This window comes from Lutra lutra, chromosome 17 (assembly GCF_902655055.1).
Source record: "Lutra lutra chromosome 17, mLutLut1.2, whole genome shotgun sequence".
NCBI lineage: Eukaryota > Metazoa > Chordata > Mammalia > Carnivora > Mustelidae > Lutra > Lutra lutra.
Genome location: NC_062294.1, coordinates 25901859 through 25924345, shown reverse-complemented (window position 1 = coordinate 25924345; position 22487 = coordinate 25901859). Strand labels below are relative to the sequence as shown.

Genomic DNA, 22487 nt, shown 5'->3' with positions numbered 1-22487 from the left:
TGGGGTCTGCAGTAACTTTATTTTAACAGACAAACCAGGCTGCAAGAAGTCTACACGACTGGAGCAGATGGTGGTTATCTTTCCAAAGGGTAAAGCCTGAGCCCAGCTGGCAGCACATAGAGGTTAAAACCGAAGCGCAGGGATCTGCTCTCCTGGTTCCGCCCTGCATCGCCCGCTCACGATGTGAGATGACAGACTGCACAACCACACTCAACAAAGGGGTCCAACCGGGCAGAGGTGACACCCAACAGTAGACAACCAATCACTGAAGACGATGCTGGCCTCAAGGGCTGTTACCTACTCTGGGCTATTCTCTGACGAGTAAGGTGAGGGTATGGGAGGGGCAGTAAATTATCTTCTTTGTTCTTCAAATAAGGACAGCCTATAGGATGGGGCAGGTGGTCAGTCAAGCAGTAGTGCAGGATGAATATGCAGGCTACTTTTAGATCTCTGTGGCTAAGGAAAAAGAACAGCAATGATAAGGGAAAAGAGAAGAACATTAAAATGCCTGAAAGTATTGAAAAGAACCTTTTTTTTTTTCTTCTTAAATAAGATAGGAAACAGCATCTTTTTATTTTCCTTGCTGCAGCGGCAGACTTGCTGGTTTTCATGAAACATGATTTTTGTCACAAGGTCCGCTGATAAGCCTGCTGGATCGCCGGGGGACACACACGAGGCCACCTGCGAATGTCGGAACGGGCTCTTCCCACACACCTTTTGCGGGTGCTGTTCTCATGCCAGATCTAGAGGTGCCCCAATGCCCTAAGGTGCTGCAGTTAAAGCTTCTGGAATATTGCAATGGCATGATCAACAGGGTTTCTGTCTTCCTCGTACATGTAAACGCTTTTGGAATAGCTGAGGTTCAAGGACGAGCAGAAGTTTGGTTTTGAGCCACAAAGTTTCAGACACCCGCCGCAGATGCCTCTGCCCTATCTCACTACGCGTTCTTTTCTGCGAAACACATTCAGTGGTTGAGTGTTAACTACTGTGGTTGAAAGAAAGGACCTGCTCACCACCATCCACCCTCCTCTTCTCTCTGTGTGAATCTCACAACAGCAGGGGTCGTAGGCAGGAAGGCTGTCTCTCACCAGGGAAATTACTTGGTGACCTGGTGAATGGCATGGGCAAGGTAGCCCACATTGCCAGAGGTGACCCCTGCTACAGAGATGCGGCCGTCCTTTGTCATGTAGATGGAGAACTCCTTGGTCAGCCTCTCCACCTGCAGAAAAGAGAGTTCAGGAGCATTCTAGGCAGTGGGATTTGCCCAGCCCAGGCATTAAAACAGGAAAACAGAAACTCAATTTTCTTGCTTAAACCCTATTCCCAGAATTTGGTGGGCTAGCATAGAGAGAAGGATAAAAAGCCATCTTAAAGTTGGATGACGAATTCTGAGGTGTGAACAGGTGAAAACAAATCTTCGATCCAGCAGTTGAAGAAAAAAAACAGATCCAGAATCCAGCTATGGGAGAGCTCAGCTATGTCTCCTATCAATATTCCGGCTCCTGCTTGTTCTGGGATTTCTTCAGAGACGCAGCAGTGGTCCAAAGAATGACCAAAACCTGCTCTGCTTTTCAGCAGTTTGCAGCCTCACAGGGGATACAGACAGGGAAATGACTATTAACAGAACGAAATGAATGCTACACTCTTCCTTTACCTAACAGGGTTCTAAAAGGACCGTCTTAATGGTAACCTGAATAGGTAGGGGATCTGTGAGGAATTCTCGTTTGCGAGGACTGATCAGTTGGTCAGCTGAGGAGAAATCAGGGCCCTCTCACCTGCTCAGGCTTTAGTCCCGTGAAACAGAACATGCCAATCTGGTCAGTGATGTGCTGCCAGTTGTGGGAGGAACCCTCCTTCTTGAGGTTGGACACCAGCTGAGTCCGCATGCTAATGATGCGGTCGGCCATGCCTTTTACTTCCTGCAACCTGTAAAACAAAAAACCCCAAAAAGAACCCCGGGGTGCAGCTCAATTCTAGACAAACACCAACAAGTAAGACAGAGCTCACAGCAATTTTACGTCCCTGGCTGTTTCCCTAGTGCGCCTTAATTCGTTGTCCTAGTCCAAGTCAGAAGCTGTCACTGGTTCGGCAAGTAAATAGCTATTTTACTGCATTGTACACTGTTCTGAGCAGGCACCTAATGACTAATGTGATGCAGTTATTAAGAATGATGAGGGGTTCAAAACCACAATGAGATACCACCTCACACCAGTCAGAATGGCTAACCTTAACAAGTCAGGAAATGACAGATGCTGGCGAGGATGCGCAGAAAGGGGAACCCTCCTACACTGCTGGTGGGAATGCGAGCTGGTGCATCCACTCTGGAGAACAGCATGGAGGTTCCTCATCAAGTTGAAAATAGAGCTACCTTATGACCCAGCAACTGCACTACTGGGTATTTACCCTAAAGATACAAACGTAGTGATCCGAAGGGGCACGTGCACCCGAATGTTTATAGCAGCCATGTCCACCATAGCCAAACTATGGAAAGAACCTAGATGTCCATCAACAGATGAATGGATAAAGATGTGGTATATATATACAATGGAATACTATGCAGCCATCAAAAGAAATGAAATCTTGCCATTTGCAACGACGTGGATGGAACTAGAGGGTATTATGCTTAGCGAAATAAGTCAATCGGAGAAAGACAACTATCATATGATCTCCCTGATATGAGGAAGTGGAGATGCAATGTGGGGGGTTTGGGGGGTAGGAAAAGAATAAATGAAACAAGATGGGATCGGGAGGGAGACAAACCATCAGAGACTCTTAATGTCACAAAACAAACTGAGGTAGGGGGGTAGGGAGACAGTGGTGGGGTTATGGACATTGGGGAGGGTATGTGCTATGGTGAGTGCTGTGAAGTGTGTAAACCTGGCGATTTACAGACCTGTACTCCTGGGGCTAATAATACATTATATGTTTATAAAAAAATTTAAAAAATTTAAAAATAAAAAAAATGATGACGGGTGTCTGGATGGCTCAGTTGGTTAAGCATGTGACTCTTCATTTCAGCTCAGGTCATGATCTTGGGGTTGAGGGACTGAGCCCTGCATCGGCTCTGTGCTCAGCATGCAGACTGCTTGGGGTTCTCCCTCTCCTTCTGTCCTACCTCAACCCTGTACTCTCAAATAAATGAATAAATCTTAAAAAAAAAAAAAAAAAAAAAAAAAGAATGAGTGACTCAAATCTAGGAAGGCTAAGGCTATCTATTATTTATGTAGTGGGAAAAGTGGAAAAGTTGTGTTGTTTTTTTTTAAGATTTCATTTTACTTATTTGGGGGAGGGAGAGAAAGAGTGAGTAAGCATGAATAGGGGGAGGAGCAGAGGGAGAAGCAGCAGCAGCCTCCCCACTAAGCAGGGAGCCTGATGTGGGGCTCAATCCTGGGAGCCCAGGATCATGACCTGAGCTGAAGGCAGATGCTTAACCCACTGAGCCACCTAGGTGCCCCCAAAGTTGTTTTTTAAATAGTAAACTATGACCTTGGATGGAATCCTGCTTTTGCAGTTAAGACAGTGCATTGGAAACCTATGATGTGCCAAGCCATGTGCTAGGCGGTGAGAAGGAAGGGTTCATACATGGTCCTTGCCTTTTTTTGTTTTTTTTTTTTAAGATTTTTATTTATTTATTTGACAGAGAGAAATCACAAGTAAGCAGAGAGGCAGGCAGAGAGAGAGGAGGAAGCAGGCTCCCTGCCGAGCAGAAAGCCCGATGTGGGGCTCGAACCCAGGACCTGGGATCATGACCTGAGCCGAAGGCAGCGGCTTAACCCACTGAGCCACCCAGGCGCCCCGGTCCTTGCCTTTAAATCTTAAAACCAAAACTGGGAATAAACTTGTGAACCACCAACTATGGAACAAGGCAGGACAATTTAAGAACCAACAGAACAGTGCCGCATTAAAAGCCCAGGGAGGGAGGGTCAGTTCTATCTGCAAACTGAAGGCAGTCCTCTGATACACATGGCTCACTTGATTCTGGACATCATCGCCTTCCTTAGAATCTCCTCTTGCCATTCTAGACCTATGGCTCTAGGGGAAATTCTTGCCCAACTAGATGACTAAAAATATTTCTATTTTACCTCCCTGTTCTAACGTGTTCATGTTCTTAAACCATCTATGATGATGTCATACACAGTTACAATGGGTCACAACTGCCAATCAGAAGTCAAAGAAAGTTAGTATTAGTAATTTTTATTTGACTCAGGTAAACATCTAAAATTGGGCACTTGCACATAAAAACGGGTTTTTCCTCTCTGAAAAAAGCTGGCAATACTTCACTAGCAGCGTGATTCCTGGCTGGAGCTCTAGCTCCCGACTCCTCTAGGGATGACAGTTGATTTTAAATTTCCTATGGTCCCATCTCTGTCCTGCTCTATTTACTTTCAGGCTGACGTCCTAAAAGCTTGGAGGCTCTGACCACAGCTAGATCCAGGGCAACTCTGGCAAAACCCTTCCGTGCTCACTGGTGCCCACAGAATGAAGTTCTGACTTCTCAAGATCTCGGTGAAGGTGCTTCATCACCTGTGCCCAACTTCCCAGCTTTGCTGCCTTCTCTATCCTCCTCCCGCTCAGAGTCAAGGCCACAGAAATTCCCTGGGACTTCCAAAGCATGCCCTACAGGATGCACAATGTGCTCCCGTGCCTGTCCTCAGGCACAGCTCTGTCCAGTTCTCCTTTACTCTTTATTTGGTTGGCGGGGGAAAGCCTTCTTCTCCCTTCAAGGCACAGCTCACAGGCTGCTGTCTTCATTATATCCTCCTTTATACCCTGCTAGAATCAACAGCCCTTCCTTTGGTCTGCCTTTATTCTTTGTCTCTTGTATCAATGCTGTATGTGTACCTTTCTCATCTGATAAACTACCCACAGGCCGAAATGCCTCACTCATCTAGCACAGTTCCTTTGTTACCTTAGTACACGACAGACTTCAAAGGTGTACTGAAGTGTACACATTAAAAAAATGACATCTTGATAATCATTAGGAAATATAAAAAAATCACTTAAAAATATGAAGTTAAAAAAAAAAAAAGCTTAGAATAACTCAGAGACAAAAATACCACCAAACCTACAACATACATAGATAGGAGTAAAGCACATGGTATGTTAACATGATGGAAGACAGTGAACAACGATAAAAGGTGGGCTTTAATGACTAGATTTACAGTGAGTTTTTCCCTCTCCCAAACTTTCTGAAATATACTTACATATGAATTTTATAACAGGGAAAAAAGTGTAAATAAAAAAGTAGTCAGTTTCTTGGTAAGCCCTGCATGGGTATATTTAACTAAAAAGAACTACCCTGAACCAGACTTAGTTCAATGTTCCACAGGAGTAATTTAAATTAGAAAGAATAGCTGTCATGTGATAAGCTGGGGGGCTGCAGATAAAGTTTCTTGCAGATAGCAGACAACAGATTTAGTTTTTCTCTCTGAGAAGCTGCTCAGGGATCTTCTAGCCTCTCAATTAACCAGCTACAAAGATAAACTCTTATCTGACAAATCACATTGTTCATGGGCATCTTGGTTTTTTATTAACTTTGAAATATATAGAGCAGGGGTTGGCAAACTTCTCATTTTCAATTTTTTTTTAAGTTCCAGTAGAGTTAACAAGGCAAACTTCTTATAAAGGGCTGAATTATAAACGTTGTTAGGTTTTGCAGGCCATTTGCTCCCTGTCACAACTACTAAACTCTGCTGTTTGGCACAAAAGCAGCCACATGTAATTCATCAAAAATGAGTATGGCTATGACCGAATAGAATTCTGTAAGAATAGGGGGCAGACTAGATTTGACCCACAGAACAGTTTGCCAACCTCTGATCTAGAGCAAGCTTTCTAAATTGCGTGGCATGACCCATTAGTGCTCAAGTAGTTGGATGCAACTGGCATTTAGAAAATACCAGAACAGGGCGCCTGGGTGGCTCAGTGGGTTAAGCTGCTGCCTTCGGCTCAGGTCATGATCTCAGGGTACTGGGATCGAGTCCCGCATCGGGCTCTCTGCTCAGCAGGGAGTCTGCTTCCCCCTCTCTCTCTCTCTCTCTCTTTCTCTGCCTGCCTCTCTGTCTACTTGTGATCTCTCTCTGTCAAATAAATTAAAAAAAAAAAAAAAAAAAAATCTTAAAAAAAAAAATTAAAAAAAAAAAAAAAAAAAAAAAAAGAAAATACCAGAACACATAAAGCCTAAGTACTGAGTTTTTGACAACTGTTTCAGTTACGTGTACATTTACAGGGATGTGGGTTCAGGGTCATGATACAAAATATGTCTTATGTGGACTGTGGTCAAAGAGACTGAGTGACACTAAGTTTGAGCACAAGTGCCAAGAGATTCAGATGGAAAGGCCAATAAAAGCCAAAAAGAAGCAGAAATACTGATTCAGAGGTAGCTAAGATAAAAACAAAAAATACGGTGTTCTTAAAAATTTAAGTTTTCCTATGTAAGGTACTTCAATTTGAGCCTCAGTTGAGTAGGGGGCAGGTTTTACTTAAAGTGGAGATAATGGAATTAAAAAACTATTTCTTGAATTATGTTTGTCTCCGATGTATCTGAATGAGCTAACAGAATCATACCCCTCTCTCCTCCTCCCTGCCCACATAGGGAAGCTGGGTGATACTGTACATCACGACCCTGAAAGCAGGAAAGGCAGGTGGCGGGGGTAGGGGGGTAGGGAGGGGGGCAGCAATGAGCCGTTACCATTGTTTTCGCAGGTCAGGGCTGGTCAGGATGGTGGAGGCAATCCGGGCCCCATTGATGGGAGGGTTGGAATACATGGGACGGATCAAGATCTTCAACTGCGACTCTACCCTTTTGGCTTCATCAGCATCTTTGCAGACCACAGTGAAGGCTCCCACACGCTCACCTGGAGAGACACACATGGACCCTGTCGTTCAGTTTTCCAGTCTAACATGCGAAAGCAAGTCATGATTCAATGCGCTACATATTATGCTTCCATCAGAAGTGCCCCAAAAATATCTGTTAAAAAGCTTTCGACAACCACTAAGGTGAATCTAGAGGCAACAGGAAGTCTGAGTACTCAACGGTCTCTTTTCATGACATCCATTTTCTTGGCTTGTGGAGCCGTCATTTCTTGTTTAGAGAAGCAGTTATTAGTTTCCTCTGCTGGAGGAGTTCAGAGACACGAACGAAGACGTGACTAAGATAAGTAAAATCCAGGTTACCTGTCTTCTCTGGGTAACACACACACACACACACACACACGGACACTCATGGACACGGGCACCCCCGCCCAACTGGTATCTCTGTGGCATCCTCTTCCAGCACTTCTTCAGTCTTATCAGGACTCATACACCACGTGCTGGATCCTTGAGCTTACCGTATAAGCCCATGTTCTTGGCATAGGATTGGCAGAGACAAACATTAATGCCCTGTTCAATGAAGTGGCGTACAGCCCAGGCGTCCTTGTTACCGTCACCACTGGCAAAGCCTTGGTAGGCCATGTCAAAGAATGCAAAGAGATTGTTTTTCTGGGAAGGAAAAGAGAAGAGCAAAGCTTTAGGCAGTCTGTCTCAAGATGCCCCACATGCTTGCCTGTGCTTATGAGGACCTTATCTGCCTCACACAGAGTGAGCAGTTTTCTCCCCTGGTGGCAATTTGGAGATGTTTAATGTTCCTTGAGTTAAGACATCATCATATATTTTTCTTTACTTTGGTGGATATGGTCCCTCAAGAAGACATTAAGAAAAGGTACTCTTGGGGCACCTGGGTGGCTCAGTGGGTTAAAGCCTCTGCCTTCGGCTCAGGTCATGATCCCAGGGTCCTGGGATCGAGCCCCACATTGGGGTCTCTGCTCAGCAGGGAGCCTGCTTCCCCTTCTCTATCTCTGCCTGCCTCTCTGCCTGCTTGTGATCTCTGTCAAATAAATAGATAAAAATCTTAAAAGAAAAAAAAAAAAAGAAAAGAAAAGGTACTCTTAATTTTAATCTTCCCAGAAAGCTGCTTGGTCTAACAGGAAGCTCTTTTCAGGCCCAGAGGAGTCTGGGTAATTACTCTGGTCCAGTCAACACAGGACCAACATCAGTCTCTTCTGGGGCTAATGTAACTCCAGCAGTCTCATCTTTTACCTAGGACTCATGAGAACCATCTCATCTTCAAAGTGCTCTGTGAATGCTCTTTTTCTCTTTTTCTTTTCCCCCCTGTTTCATTCTGTTTGAACCTTAGGTTTAACAGAATGTAAAGAAAGGGAGACCAAAAGAAGCGAAAATGGAGACATAGGGCAATAGGAATACCTGGAATTTTTTTTTTTTATATTTTTATTATTTATTTATTTATTTGACAGAGAGAGAGCACAAGCAGGCAGAGAGGCAGGCAGAGAGAGAGGAGGAAGCAGGCTCCCTGCTGAGCAGAGAGCCCGATGCGGGGCTCGATCCCAGGACCCTGAGATCATGACCCGAGCCGAAGGCAGCGGCTTAACCCACTGAGCCACCCAGGCGCCCCAGGAATTTTTTTTTTTTAAAGTGAACTCTTCCTCCAATGTGGAGCTTGAACTCATAGCCCTGAGGTCATGACTCGCATGCTCTACCAACTGAGCCAGGCACCCCTCCTCCCTTTGAATTTTGACTAGTGCCTTCTGACAGCTGAGTTTGTGAATGATAACGGCCACGCTGAGGAAACAGGCAGGACAGGAGACACGACAAAGTATATAAAGGATGAACATGTAATCCTGGCCAGGACAAGTGTAGGTGTCAATGACAGACATCCTGGGGCCAGTGGATGCCCACTGGACAGGCTGGCCAATGACAAGAGTCCTCAGAATTCCCTACATCCGGGCTGAGGAACAGAAATTATCTCTAAGCTGCTCCTGTACCATCAGTTAAGAACTGCTGATTATGCAGGGCACCTAGGTGGGTTGGTTGGTTATGCGGCTGACTCGGTTTCAGCTCCAGTTGTGATCTCAGAGTTGTGGGATCAAGCCCCGTGCTGGGTTATGCATTCGGCAGAGTCTGCTTGACATTTTCTCCCTTCCTTTGCACCTCCCCTGACTTGCATGCATGTATGTGCACTCTCCCTCTCAAATAAATAAAGATCGTAAAAAAAAAAACAAACCAAAAAACCAAAAACAAAACCCAAATTGCTAATTAATAAGTAAGCAGCTCTTTCCTGACAACTTAATGTGGGCTCAATGGTAATTAATTCTGATTAAGACTTTGCCCAGTTACTGAACACAGAACTGTGGCTAGTCAGCTCATTCTCCTTACCTTCACCACTGCTGCTATCTCCTTCCACTGCTCAGGGCGGGGGTCCACTCCCGTGGGATTGTGGGCACAAGCATGAAGGAGAAGAACACTTTGCTGTGGCATTTTCTAAAGAGACAACCAAGAGGTGACTGTGCAGCTCTGAAAGGAGATAACTTACCTGAAATGCCAAAGAGTCACTATTTTGGATCAGTAACAAAGATAATCTGAGATCTGGAAGTAAGTTCATTCCCAGTATTTTTACTCAGATACTGAGACCCAGCTGTGAAACATCACATCTCCACAAGGAGGTTTGTTTCTTGTTCCTTCACCCCTCTTGCCCTGAAAGTCACACTTACCGAAATGTCCTCTAGAGCGCCTGTGAAGTCAAAGCCGCACGTCTTGGGGTCATAATATCGATAACCATGTAGCTGCATGCCTGCGTCCCTGAAGATCGGTGTGTGATTTCCCCAGGATGGTTTGGGCAGAAAGACATCTCGGCTGAACTTAAAAAATCTTTGCTAAAAAATGGGATGAAAGGGAATGGATAAGTGAAGAAGGAAGAGGAAAAAAATAAAAGAGTTGATACATTTTAGGAAGAAGACATTAAGAGGAAGACATTTTTCTCTATTGAAACTCATCTTATCTTTATGGGTGAGAGATAGTAATGACTCAGCAGAAAGACCGTGTGAGCTGGAATGTAAGCTCTGACGAGTATATTCGCTGTGTAGCCAAGGGCTTGTCTGGGCCTCACTGTCTTTGTTTGTAAAATGGCGGTAAGTGAATCTTCTTCATAAAGATAAAATGATTAAATGAGTTAAAAGCTGGTAATAACAGATATGTGCTCAATAAATAAGATTTATTATTATTATTATTCTATCTTCCTTGCAATTTCTTCTAAGCATTTTTACTTTTCTTACCCCTGACTCCATTCGTCAGAGAACAGGAACTCTTCCAACTTTGGGGAGAGAGGTCATCAAACACACAGGCAATAGGAAACCCCACCATCCTTAACTTACAGACTCTCTTATGGCTCATCCCTGAAGCAGCTTCCAGACTCACCAGAAAACTGGCTCCGATCCTCAAGGCCCCAGTTCCAGAAATGGTCTGCACGGTGACATACTGAAAGAGAGAGAGCACGGTCAGTGAGGTGTGATACTCTCTACAGGCCCATAACAGAACTGAGGCCAAAGCCCAGAGAGGCACTGCTCTGTACACTCAGTCTCCTTCCTGCTTCAAAAACTGAAGATGTTTCAAATGGTCCTGGGAAATGAGAGAATAGCACTACTGTTTCATTTCCCAATTTGCTAAGAGACAGACTGACTCTCCTTGTGAGTTCTCAAAAGAGCCATCTCTTCAGTTTCCAACATCTTTGCTGACCGAGAAGTTAACTCCTCACGGCTTGTTATCCGTATCTTACTGTATAGTAGGAGAAATGTTCAGGACACAATTGCTCCCCCCACATGAGAAAGGGTTCATTTATACAGAGAAAAAAGGACACTAAGAAAAGTCACTACATTACTGAATGATTCTTGAACATCAAAGTTCCTTGAAAAGCAAGTCAACTTATTATTATGAGAATAATAAGGATCACTACATTTTAAAGGCTCAGAAGTTCCATTCTCTGAGTTTTCATAATCTGAAAACATTATCTTTTGAGTAACAGGAAGGTGCCTGAGGTAATCTGTTTCTTCGAATCAGTCAACTTTAAGGAATAAGAAATCACAGATTCTTTTTTCTATGGCATTATAGATGTTTAAGGTTCTCTTAAACATGAACTTATTTTCTGGCCTGGGGGGCAGGAGAAGAAACGGGTGGGGTGGGGGGAGAGCGTAACAAACTCTTTATAAAACAAAGTTTGTCCCTGCGAACTTTGCCGTGACAGAAATAAAAATCTAACTGTGGGGGAAACTGGCGGGCTCAGTTGGTAGAGCTTGGGACTCTTGATCTTGGGGTTGTTTGAGCCCCACAGTGGGTGAAATGGTTACTTAAAAAATAAAATCTTGGCGCGCCTGGGTGGCTCAGTGGGTTAAGCCTCTGCCTTCAGCTCAGGTCATGAGCTCAGGGTCTTGGGATCAAGCCCTACATCAGGCTCTCTGTTCAGCAGGGAGCCTGCTTCCTCCTCTCTCTCCCTGCCTGCCTCTCTACCTACTTGTGATCTCTGTCTTGTCAAATAAATAAATGAAATCTTTAAAAAAAAAATAAATAAAATCTTTAGAAGACCCCCCAAAAAAACCAAACAAACCTAACTGTGGATCTGATAATACTAATAATTCATAAAGGCACAGCAATTTATGAGACAAGCTGATGTTACTTTAGCTAGACAGAGAGAGATAAGCAAAAATTACAGAAAAAAATGGAAGGTTTCATGAGGGGTTAATAGGTGGTTGATTGCACGGATATCAATCAAACTGTGGATCAGGATCATTACTGTCTCAGTAGGAGGTTGTAGCTTTACTCTTGAGTTCCTGATCTAACCTGTGGACTTAGACCAGCCTTGTGAATAAACTGTTATTTATTCTGGTCTCCTGGGCAGAAGGGGAGAAATGTTGGCTTAGCACTGCTACTTTGTTTTTCTCGGGACTTGCCCAGGAAAACAAATATTTAAACATACAAATGTATCCATTAATAAACATTTGTTTCAAAGGAAAGTGAACTATGGTGCTCGAGGCCCCCGCTTCACTGTGCTATTGAATGGCCTGGAGGCATCCCAGCCACCTCGGGCTTGCTCCTCTTCTACAGGAAGGGCTGAGCCTGTGCATTTTCTGGGGGTGCACACAGACATCTACTTGTGCGAAGTCTGTGTACAGTACCATCTTCTTCTGCCATAAGAGAACCCCCAGGGAGATATGTGTGCTCCCCCTGTCACGGCTGCACGATGCTCTTCTGGACCCGAGAGACAAGGGAGGCAGCAGGAAGGGAGAAGAGCTGCCTTCTTTTAATGTCTAAACTGGCTGTGAAGGGGCAGCGGAGGAGTGCAGGCTGGTCCTGGCCCCAAGAGACGTGCCTGTGTGCTTCTTCCATCTGAGCTGGAAGCTGAGAACATGAGAGTAGCGGCTAATTATAGGCCTAAAACTGGGCATAGTTTGGCATTTCTTCTTCTTCTTCTTTTTTTTTTTAAGATTTATTTACTCATTTGAGACAGAGTGAGAATGAGCAGAGGGAAGAGGCAGAGGGGGAAGGAGAAGCAGGTTCCCCACCGAGCAGAGAGTCTGAGGCAGGGCTCAATCCCAGGCCCTAGGACCACGACCTGAGCTGAAGGCAGACACCGAAACGACTGAGCCACCCAGTTGCACCTAGTTTGGCATTTTTTTTTTTTTTTAAGATTTTATTTATTTATTTGACAGAGATCGCAAGTAGGCAGAGCAGCAGGCTGAGAGAGAGGGGGAAGCAGGCTCCTTACTGAGCAGAGAGCCCGATACGGGGCTCGATCCCAGGACCCCGAGATCATGACCTGAGCTAAAGGCAGAGGCTTAACCCACTGAGCCACCCAGGCACCCCATAGTTTGGCATTTCTAAAGCATATTCAGTATAAAGTGAACATAAGCACACAGAGCAGGGTCAACTCTTGAGTCAAATTACTATTCCACCTTCAAGATTATTGCTACCTTTTTGGAGTGGGTGTTACATGAAATTTATTTTATTTTATAAATAAATATATTTTATTTTTTAAATATAAAATAAATATATTTTATTTTTTTAATATAAAATAAAATCAATTTTATTTTCTATAAAATAAAATCAATTTTATTTTCTATAAAATAAAATCAATTTTATTTTCTATAAAATAAAATCTGAGCTGAAGGCAGAGGCTTAAACCCACTGAGCCACCCAGGCGCCCCTACATGAAATCTTTTAATTTATAAGTACCAACTTACTCTCTCAAGAAGAGATTTTAGCAATAGTGTGGTCACCTCAAAATCATTATCACACACAAAGTGATAGATCTTACTTATTTAAATTATTTCAAATTTGTTCAAACTGTTATATTTAAAAACAGACTCTGTATGATGGCAGAGTCTGCTCTGCTTACCCGGCTACTTTTCAACACTTCGTTGTTCTCACCCAGGGCCAGCTCTGCAGATGCCTTACAAAACTCAGCAAGTCCTGCGATGGGCAGATATTCTTTGTCCAAATTTTTTGCAGCAATCTGGGCCTCTGCCTAGACAAGAGAAAAGGTATCTGCTTAGTTTCTTCTCCTTACCTGGAATTACGATGATTAATATTTAATGTTCAATAAATTTAGTTTAAAGGAAGTAAAGCCTTGTTTTTATTCGGAAATACTGTTCAAGAAAAAGGCTAAGTACTACACCTGAAACTAATATGACACTGTATGTTAACTGGAATTTAAATAAAAATTTGAAAATATACACCAAAAAAAAAAAAAAAAAAAAAAAAAAAAAACCTACAGAAAAAAAAAAAGAATACTTGGTATTTTATAATGTAGAACACAAATATTTGTGATTTTAAAAATTGTATTTTTTTTACAGTTAGGTTTTACATGGATGGGTACACAATGTTTTCTTTCTTTTTTTTTTTTTTAAAGATTTTATTTATTTATTTGACAGACAGAGATCACAAGCAGGCAGAGAGGCAGGCAGAGAGACAGGAGGAAGCAGGCTCCCTGCTGAGCAGAGAGCCCGATGTGGGACTCGATCCCAGGACTCCGAGATCATGACCTGAGCCGAAGGCAGCGGCTTAACCCACTGAGCCACCCAGGCGCCCCTACACAATGTTTTCTTGGTTAATATTTAATATACGGCATTCCTGGAATGCACAAGAACAAGGTTTATGAGCAACACTTAAAAGAGATATAAGATGATAAAATCAAACTAAATACATAAGAAAGTATTTCAAGGGGCACCTGGGTGGCTCAGTGGGTTAAGGCCTCTGCCTTCGGCTCGGGTCATGATCCCAGGGTCCTGGGATCGAGCCCCGCATCGGGCTCTCTGCTCGGCAGGGAGCCTGCTTCCTCCTCTCTCTGCCTGCCTCCTCTACCTGCTTGTGATTTCTGTCAAATAAATAAATAAAAAAAAAAAAGAAAGAAAGAAAGAAAGTATTTCAAGGTATAATGCCAGTCTAGGAACTTCAAAGAGTTAATTGTACTAGCCACATCTCTTCTGCTTTGGAGACAGAGGTGAGATCAACCCTCACTAGTTGTGTGACCCGGAGCAACTCAAATTAGTAACCTTCCTGAGCCTCAGTTTCTTCATCTGTTGACAACTGTTGCTACAACTCTCACGACTGGCTGAAGACCTGACAAAGGAGTGCACGGAAGCGTGTGGTGGTATTCCAGCTTGCAAACCAGTGGACTAATCCTTGCTGAATACTTCCAACTGTCAGACTGAGACCAAGGCAATCCCTGCATGACCTAAGACCCAGCAGTCAGCAGTTTTCAATAGGTCTTCTCATCACAATGGTTTCTCGAACCCTTTTTGTCTACTCTGAGAGCTCTAGAGGTGACCCTTAACTCACACTCCCACAGACTTCTTTCAGGGGTTCATTCTGCCCATGTTCTTACTTCACTGGCTCCTGAGGGCCTGAGCCCGCCGGTTTCAGGGCGGTCAGCTCAGATGATTACGGAGTGTTGTACTCTGACCCGGAAGTATTCCTTTGTAACTTTCACTCACAGTGCCCAGTTCTGCTCTATGGAGGAAGGATGCATCACCAGCCCATTTTCAGAAGTGACAAAGCATTCATATATCAACAGAGGAGGTGTAGATGGAAAAGGAACTCATACTTTCCTTAAAAAAAAAAAAACTGTTCTAAGGGAATTAACTATTTAAAGTTATAGGGATTACCAACAGAAAGAACAGTGATAAAAATATCACAAAAATAAAGCGAATTATTCTGTAGTTCAGTATGAAGGGACAGAGCATGCCTGTGTGGGAGAGCTTATTAAGGCCATCAACATGAGAGAAATGGAATAATGGCAGTAACCCTCATCCACAAAGGGCTATTCTTATTACCAAGCGGCAATGTTTAAATTCTTGGTCCTTTTGTGCACCCTCAGGATTAAACATGACACTATGCCTGCTTTACAGAAAATCACTTAAGTGATTCTACTTAAGTTCAATCTTGAGAAAGATCACATAGTTCCAATCTGTCACTTTTACAGCAAGGAGCACTGAGCCCAGAAACCCGAGTGATTTAAGCAGCCGGTGCCAGAACTGGAACCAGGTCTCCCAACTCCCAGCCTGGCACTCTTTCTGCCATTCTCCAGGAGCTCTCTTCAGTTGATCCATCCCAAGAAGGCAGGGGATAGATGGCAAACTCACCTTCCGGACACTGGGGAGCACATATGGCTTTCCATTATCATCCCGGTAGGCACCAACTCCCAGATTCATCTTTTTGCTGTTGGTGTCTCTCTTAAAGGCTTCCGTGACTCCCAGGATGGGATCTGGGGGCCCCATTTCCACATGGGTCCACCAAGAGCTGAAATGAGAAATAAAAGAAAATACAGTAGCTGGATTTCCATGGCCAGAGACATCTCAAATCTGCCAGAGCACTTTGCAGAGGAGGGCAGAAGACCAAATGCAAATGCAATGAGGAGCAGAAGAGGGACACCCCAATCATCCTGGGGAGGACAGGGTGCATATGTAGGCTTTCACGGTCCAAATCTGATCTAAATTCCCAGGCAAAGACTATTTCACGTAATTTGGCTGTGAGAAACTGAGAGTGGTAAAAGATAACATAAGAGAGGCAAGCAAGGGGTACCTGGGTGGCTCAGGGGGTTAAGCTGCTGCCTTCAGCTCAGGTCGTGATCCCGGGGTCCTGGGATCGAGTCCCACATCAGGCTCTCTGCTTCGGCGGGGAGCCTGCTTCCCTTCCTCTCTCTCTGCCCGCCTCTCTGCCTACTAGTGCGGTCTGTCAATTAAATTAAAAAAAAAAAAAAAAAGAGAAGCAAGCAGGGACCATTGCTTGCTCGGTCCTTGAATATTACGTGACTACCCCTAACCTCCCTCCCCGCAAAGGTGCTTGGGTTTTAGCCTGTTCTCAAACTTGTTAAAGGGTAGCATTTGCAGAGGTTGTTAAAAACACAGGTTCCCGTGTTCCAGCTTGGATATAGTGAGAACATGTACAGTTATTGAAGTTTTTTGGGGGGCAGGGGGAGGCGGGTTGATCAGGTAAGTGGAGGGACATGAACAGCCTTGCCTTTTTAGAGCCCATCTGGTCACAAGGTAGGGTACTGAAGGTAGAGTGTTAAGAGCGGATGCAGAAGGATCACTGGTTCATTACTTAGCAAAAGAGACAAAGGGATTGGGGCCTAAACCAGGACAAGGCAGGAGGGGCAGAGAGGAAGACAGAATTTCGAAGTATTTCGGAATTAAAAATCAGCAAAAACTACTTGTAACAACCTATTCATCCTCTCACTACTTAATTAAAATGCTGGACAATGTTTATTATTCTGTATTTATAAGAGTCATGATTTTGCCTTAAAAAATTATCCCCTGGGGAGGGGGGTGAGGGGATGGGGTAACTGGATAATGGACATTAAGGACAGCATGTGATGTAATGCGCACTGTTATAGAAGACTGATGAATCGCAGGCCTGTACCTCTGAAACCAATAATACATTATATGTTAATTAATTGAATTTGAATAAAAGTGTTTTAAAAAATTATCCCTTAACAGTCTTGGGGTGGGGGGGGGTCATCCACCTGGGCCAGGTGAACTATCTTGTTAGGGAAGTACACTTCATCTTTCCTTGGTGTCCTGAGGTAATCTCAAGAGGCAACAGAACTTTATTTTCTTGGGACCCTAGGTGGCTCAGTCAGTTAAGCATCTGCCTTCTGCTCAGGTCATGAACCCAGGGTTCTGGGACTGAGTCCCACAATGGGCTCCTTGCTCAGGAGGGAGCCTGCTTCTCCCTCCAAGTGCTGCTCCCCCTGCTTATGCTCTCTCTGAAAAATAACTTTATATTTGGGAAAAAAAATTACATTTTTTTTTAGAGTGTTGGGGGGGTGTAGGGGAGGGGCAGAGGGAGAAAGTCTTAAGTAAGCTTCACACCCAGCGCCGAGCCTGACATGGGGCTCAATCTCACGACTGAGATCATGACCTGAGTCGAAATCAAGACCTGGGACACATCACCAACTGAGCCACCCAGGTGCCCCTCAAAATTACCTTTTTTTTTAAAGATTTTATTTATTTGACAGAGATCACAAGCAGGCAGAGAGACAGGCAGAGAGAGAGAGAGGAGGAAGCAAGCTCCCCGCGGAGCAGAGAGCCCGATGTGGGGCTCAATCCCAGGACCCTGGGATCATGACCGGAGCCGAAAGCAGAGGCTTTAACTCATTGAGCCACCCAGGTGCCTCTCAAAATTACCTTTATTAAAAGGAAAACACACAGCAAACAGAGCTGGAAGGTGGTGGGGGTGGCTGATCTGGAAAAACTTAATCAGCAAACAAGCTGCCCAAACATGGCGTGCGTGCGTGCGTGCGTGCATCTGTGTGTGTGTGTGGTGGGGGAGCGATTTGGCCTTTATCTTTCCTGCTTTTCCTGATTCCAAGAAACCTGCTCTTGGCAGGGCTGGGCCCAGGGAGCCCTATTTTCTAATCTGTTCTCTTCCCTGGGAAGACAAAGGTTAGCCAAAGTTGTAGAGCTTTCAGGCTTTAACATATAAAAGGTTATACATATGGAGAAGGAAAGGATGTTCTAGCCCTTTGGTCCAGTGTTATCCCCAGCCCCATCCCTCAGTATTTGTTGATGCCAAAGACACGAAGCCCATGGAACTGGGTAATTTAGGCAGCAGTATGCTGAGCAATGAGGCTGTGCAGATGAGGTGCAGAAACTGGCCAGGAGGTAGAGGACAGGGGGAGAAACGCTGAGGAATTTGCAGGAAGAGGTAAACTGGAGCCTACAGTCCATCTGTTCCCAGTGTGTCACCCCTTAGTGAGGGGTTTTAAAGGGTGTCCCTTTCACTGTATATTGAGACGACACCACAGCCAAGTTATGGATGGCACCAGTCAGGTCCAGACAACAGGAATGCGGAGTAGAACATGAGGCAGTCCTACCAAGACAATGTAGGCCAGCCAGATGCCCTGACTGTTCATCACAAGCGCTGGGGTTTACTTTGCTGTGTGCCACCCCAACCTTCATTCTCCTGGGTTCAGAAGCCCCTCCAGCAGAGGCAGGGCACTGGCTTCCACACCTGTGGTCTCCAGGAAGGAGCCTGAGGCAAAAACTGTTTCTCTGGCTTGTTTCCTACCGCTACTAATCTGGGGCTTTGTTTCCGGTTCACCTAAGGCCGATAAGCCAGTCCTCATCAGCAGCAATGATGGTAAATCTGGCTTTATGATCTCATCATTCAGTAATCTCTGAAAATGGGTAGCAGAGATCTATTCTCTGTTGGGTGAGAGATGATGCATAATCTGGTTTGTTGTTTGATTTTGTTTATTTGAAGCTTAAATCAAGAATTTTGCAGCTCTGCTGTGCCTGGCTGGCTCAGTTGGTAGAGCATGGGACTCTTGATCCTGGGGTGGTGGGTGGGTCTGAGTCTCACGGTGGGTATAGAGATTACCTAATAAAATCTTATTTTTAATTTTTAAAATGATTTTATTTGAGAGAGACAGAGAAAGCATGAGAGAAGAGAGGTCAGCGGGAGAAGCAGACTCCCTGCCGAGCAGGGAGCCTGATGTGGGACTCAATCCTAGGACTCCAGGATCAAGACCTGAGCCGAAGGCAATTGCTTAACCAACTGAGCCACCCAGGCGCCCCTCCCTAATAAAATCTTAAAAAAAAATTTTTTTTTTGCAGCTCTTTATCAGAATTGTGAGGTTTTCATTTGTGTTTACTCTTGCTCTGCGGCCAAAGCTGTAGACTTATAGAGCTATAAGACCTCTATGGGTTTTTTTGTTTTCCTTCTGAGTGTCTGAATGTGAAATGTTTTCCAGCTCTGTCGGGCACTGATAAATTTAGATCATAAAAATCTTGGGGAACCTGGGTGGTTCAGTCCATCAAGGGCCTGACTTTTGAACTCAGCTCAGGTTTCGATCTCAGGGTCCTGAGTTCAAGTCCTACATTGGGCTCCACTTAAAAAATCTCAAAGGTGCTCTGTTCTGACTGTATAATAGAGACTGTATTTCTAGTACTTTAAATGTGCTAGACAAAAGTTTTTTTCTTAAAGAAACTAACTCGGAAATGTTTAAAAAATTCAAGTTCACATCAGTCATATAAACCCCTTTGAGACTAGTTTAACTGATTTTTTTTTAAAGGTTTTATTTATTTATTTGACAGAGATCACAAGTAGGCAGAGAGGCAGGCAGAGAGAGAGGGAGAGGGAAGCAGGCTCCCTGCTGAGCTGAGAGCCCGATGTGGGACTGGATCCCAGGACCCTGAGATCATGACCTGAGCCGAAGGCAGCGGCCCAACCCACTGAGCCACCCAGGCACCCCTAGTTTAACTGATTTAATAGAACTAGTTATGTCTTTAACTTATTCATGTTAAGTATGATACAAGCATACATTTTATTCTATGTGGCTTTGCTTTTCCTAAATTTACATTGGTTTACTGGACTATAAGCTAACATGCTTTTTTTTTTTTTTAAGATTTTATTTATTTGTCAAAGAGAAAGAGAGAGAGAGAAGTGAGCAACCACAAGCAGGGGAGAGGCAGGCAGATGGAGAAGCAGGTTCCCTGCCAAGCAGGGGAGCCTATAGTCCATCCTGAGATGGAGCCTGAGATTATGACCGAAGCTGAAGGCAGACACTTAACTGACTGAGCCACCCAAGAGCCCCCTTTTATTTATTTATTTGAGAGAAAATGAGTGAGAGAGAGCATGAGAGAGGAGGAGGTCAGAGGGAGAAGCGGACTCCACAAGGAGCCGGGAGCCCGATGTGGGACTCGATCCTGGAAGTCCGGGATCATGACCTGAGCCGAAGGCAGTCGCCCAACCAACTGAGCCACGCAGGCGCCCAAGGAGTCCCCTTTTTAAAAGATTTTTATTTATTTGAGGAGAGAGAGAGGAAGGAGGGTACACAAGTGAGGGGAGGGAAAGAGGGAGGAGACTCCCTGCTGAGCAGGGAGCCAGCCGTGGGGCTTTATCTGAGGACCCTGAGATCATTACCTGAGCCCAAGGCAGATGCTGACTGAACAACCCAGGTGCCCCTATTTTTTCTCTTTTATTAGCTTCATTCATTCATAGACTTTACCCCCAGCATGGACCCCAATGTGGGCCTTAACTCATGACCCCAAGATCAACATCTAAGCTGAAACCAAGAGTTGGAGGCTTAACCTTAGACTGAGTAACCCAGGCACCCCAGTAGGTTAAATTTTTTAGAAACTTTATTTTTTTAAGAAAGATTTTATTTATTTGAGAGTGAGAGAGGGAAAAGGAGAAGCATATTCCCTTCTAAGCAGAGAGCCCGATGCGAGGCTCAATCCCAGGATCCTAGGATCATGACGTGAGCTGAATGAAGCCAGATGCTTAGCTGACTGAGCCACTCAGGCATCCCACAGAAGAATTTGAGATTTACAGAAAATTAAGCAGCTGCTATAGAGTTCCCAACATCTGCTCCCCCACCAAGAATTCCCTCTTATTACTTACATTTTATATTAGTAGAGTACATTTGTTACAAGTAATGAACCAATATTGACACATTATTAAATCCACACTTTATTCAGATTTCTTCAGTTTTCACCCAATGTCCTATTTCTGTTCTATAAGGTCCACCCAGGATATCATATTGCATTCACTTGTCATGTCTCCTTGGGCTGTTCTTCATGGTGGCAGTTTTAGACACTTCTTGTTTTTTTTTTTTTTTTTTTTTTTAAAGATTTTATTTATTTATTTGACAGAGAGAAATCACAAGTAAGCAGAGAGGCAGGCAGAGAGAGAGGAGGAAGCAGGCTCCCCGCTGAGCAGAAAGCCCGATGTGGGGCTCGAACCCAGGACCTGGGATCATGACCTGAGCCGAAGGCAGCGGCTTAACCCACTGAGCCACCCAGGCGCCCCATAGACACTTCTTGTTTTTGATCACTCTGACAGTTTTGGGGAGTACTGGCCAGGCATACTACAGGATATCCCTCTATTGGACTTTGATATTTTGCTCATTAGACTGGAGTTATGGGTGGTTAGGAGAACAGTCATTTTATTTTCTGTTTGCTTGAAGATAATTTCCAAGATCTTTAAGTAACTTAAAATCTTAGACGAATATAATTATGAATTAATTAATGGGTTAATTATTGGAAACCTAGATAATTTCTAAGAAAGACAGGATATAGACACACTGATTACTAAGCATAATTTTTATTTATTTTATTTCCTATTTTTATATGTGCTTGAGAGGTTATAGCCTTGGGTGATTTTATTAATTAAAACAATTTTTTTGTGGGGAGGTTAAACAGAAACTTATTTTCTCACAGTTCTGGGAACTAGAAGTCCAGAGCTTTGGGTCACTTTAGTGAACATGTTCTTTGTTGTCATTTTAAGGAGAAAAAATATATATATACACATATACATATACGTATATATATACATAGAAAGTTTAAAAAGGATATATGTGTGGCTCTAGAAGCTGAACTACGTGTGTCAACTGGTCTCCTAAAATGCTTGTGTAAGACTAACATTAGAGCCCTCCCTTCGGTTTTGTCTGTGAAAAGGAAGTTACTTTGGTTAAAAGTTATTATTAACGAGTGGTGGACAATATGGAAGGATCAACTGTGACAGAGATATGCAATGTTGTATATGTTTTTGTTTTCCAAGGAAAAAAAAACTGTGTTGTCCTAAAGCAGAGGTCCTCAAACATTTTGGTCTTTGGATCCTTTTTTATTCTTTAAACTTGTTGAGGGCCTGAAACAGCTTTTATTTATGTGTAGTATAACACCAATATTTTACTGTATCAGAAAATAAAACTCAGAAACTGTTACACTGTGTTCAAGTATCAGCTTGTTCTAAATAAATATGAAAGAGCATTTAAGGACAAAACTTGGAAAATGAATTTTGTCTTGATTCATTAGAACTGAGTCGGAAAAGCAATGAAAGATTTTATTTATGTATTTGAGAAATAGAGTACAAGCAGGGAGGGCAGCAGGGAGAAGGAGAAGCAGATTCCCTGCTGAGCAAAGAGCCCGACGTGGGGCTTGATCCTGGAAGCCTGGAATCATGACCTGAGCCAAAGGCAGACACTCAACCAACTGAGCCACCCAGGTGTTAACATAAAAGTTGCTCAGTCTTCCCACCTGCAAAGGTGTGTCCTATCTTTGGACACGTAAGAATTGGAGGCAAAAAAATGCGGACCTGGAGAAGTCTGGGGCCAGCTTGCTCCCTGCAGGCTCAGGATGAACCATACAACAGGGAAGGAA

General features: G+C 43.9%; 1 protein-coding gene, 1 non-coding gene and 1 pseudogene across 3 annotated transcripts in view; 1 reads left to right on the top strand and 2 right to left on the bottom strand.

Moving 5' to 3' along the window:
* The window catches only part of GOT2 (glutamic-oxaloacetic transaminase 2), a 29401-nt gene continuing 6914 nt past the window's right edge, over positions 1-22487 (bottom strand). The window contains exons 2-11 of one of the 2 annotated variants that reach the window (XM_047711561.1): positions 15465-15621; positions 13220-13348; positions 10249-10308; positions 9546-9707; positions 9211-9315; positions 7329-7479; positions 6689-6854; positions 1776-1926; positions 1089-1219; positions 1-951 (exon numbers count right to left, since the gene is read on the bottom strand). In XM_047711561.1, the coding sequence (XP_047567517.1) occupies positions 1097-1219; positions 1776-1926; positions 6689-6854; positions 7329-7479; positions 9211-9315; positions 9546-9707; positions 10249-10308; positions 13220-13348; positions 15465-15621 (1204 nt within the window). In that variant the 3' untranslated portion in view covers positions 1-951; positions 1089-1096. Of the gene's footprint in view, positions 1220-1775; positions 1927-6688; positions 6855-7328; positions 7480-9210; positions 9316-9545; positions 9708-10248; positions 10309-13219; positions 13349-15464; positions 15622-22487 lie in introns of both variants that reach the window. The other variant, XM_047711560.1, reaches the window with a different exon arrangement.
* Positions 17663-18700, bottom strand: LOC125089382 (ORM1-like protein 2; annotated as a pseudogene).
* LOC125090069 (small nucleolar RNA SNORA38) lies at positions 22360-22481 on the top strand. Its single transcript, XR_007124176.1, has one exon. It is a non-coding gene; the product is annotated as a small nucleolar RNA SNORA38 (small nucleolar RNA).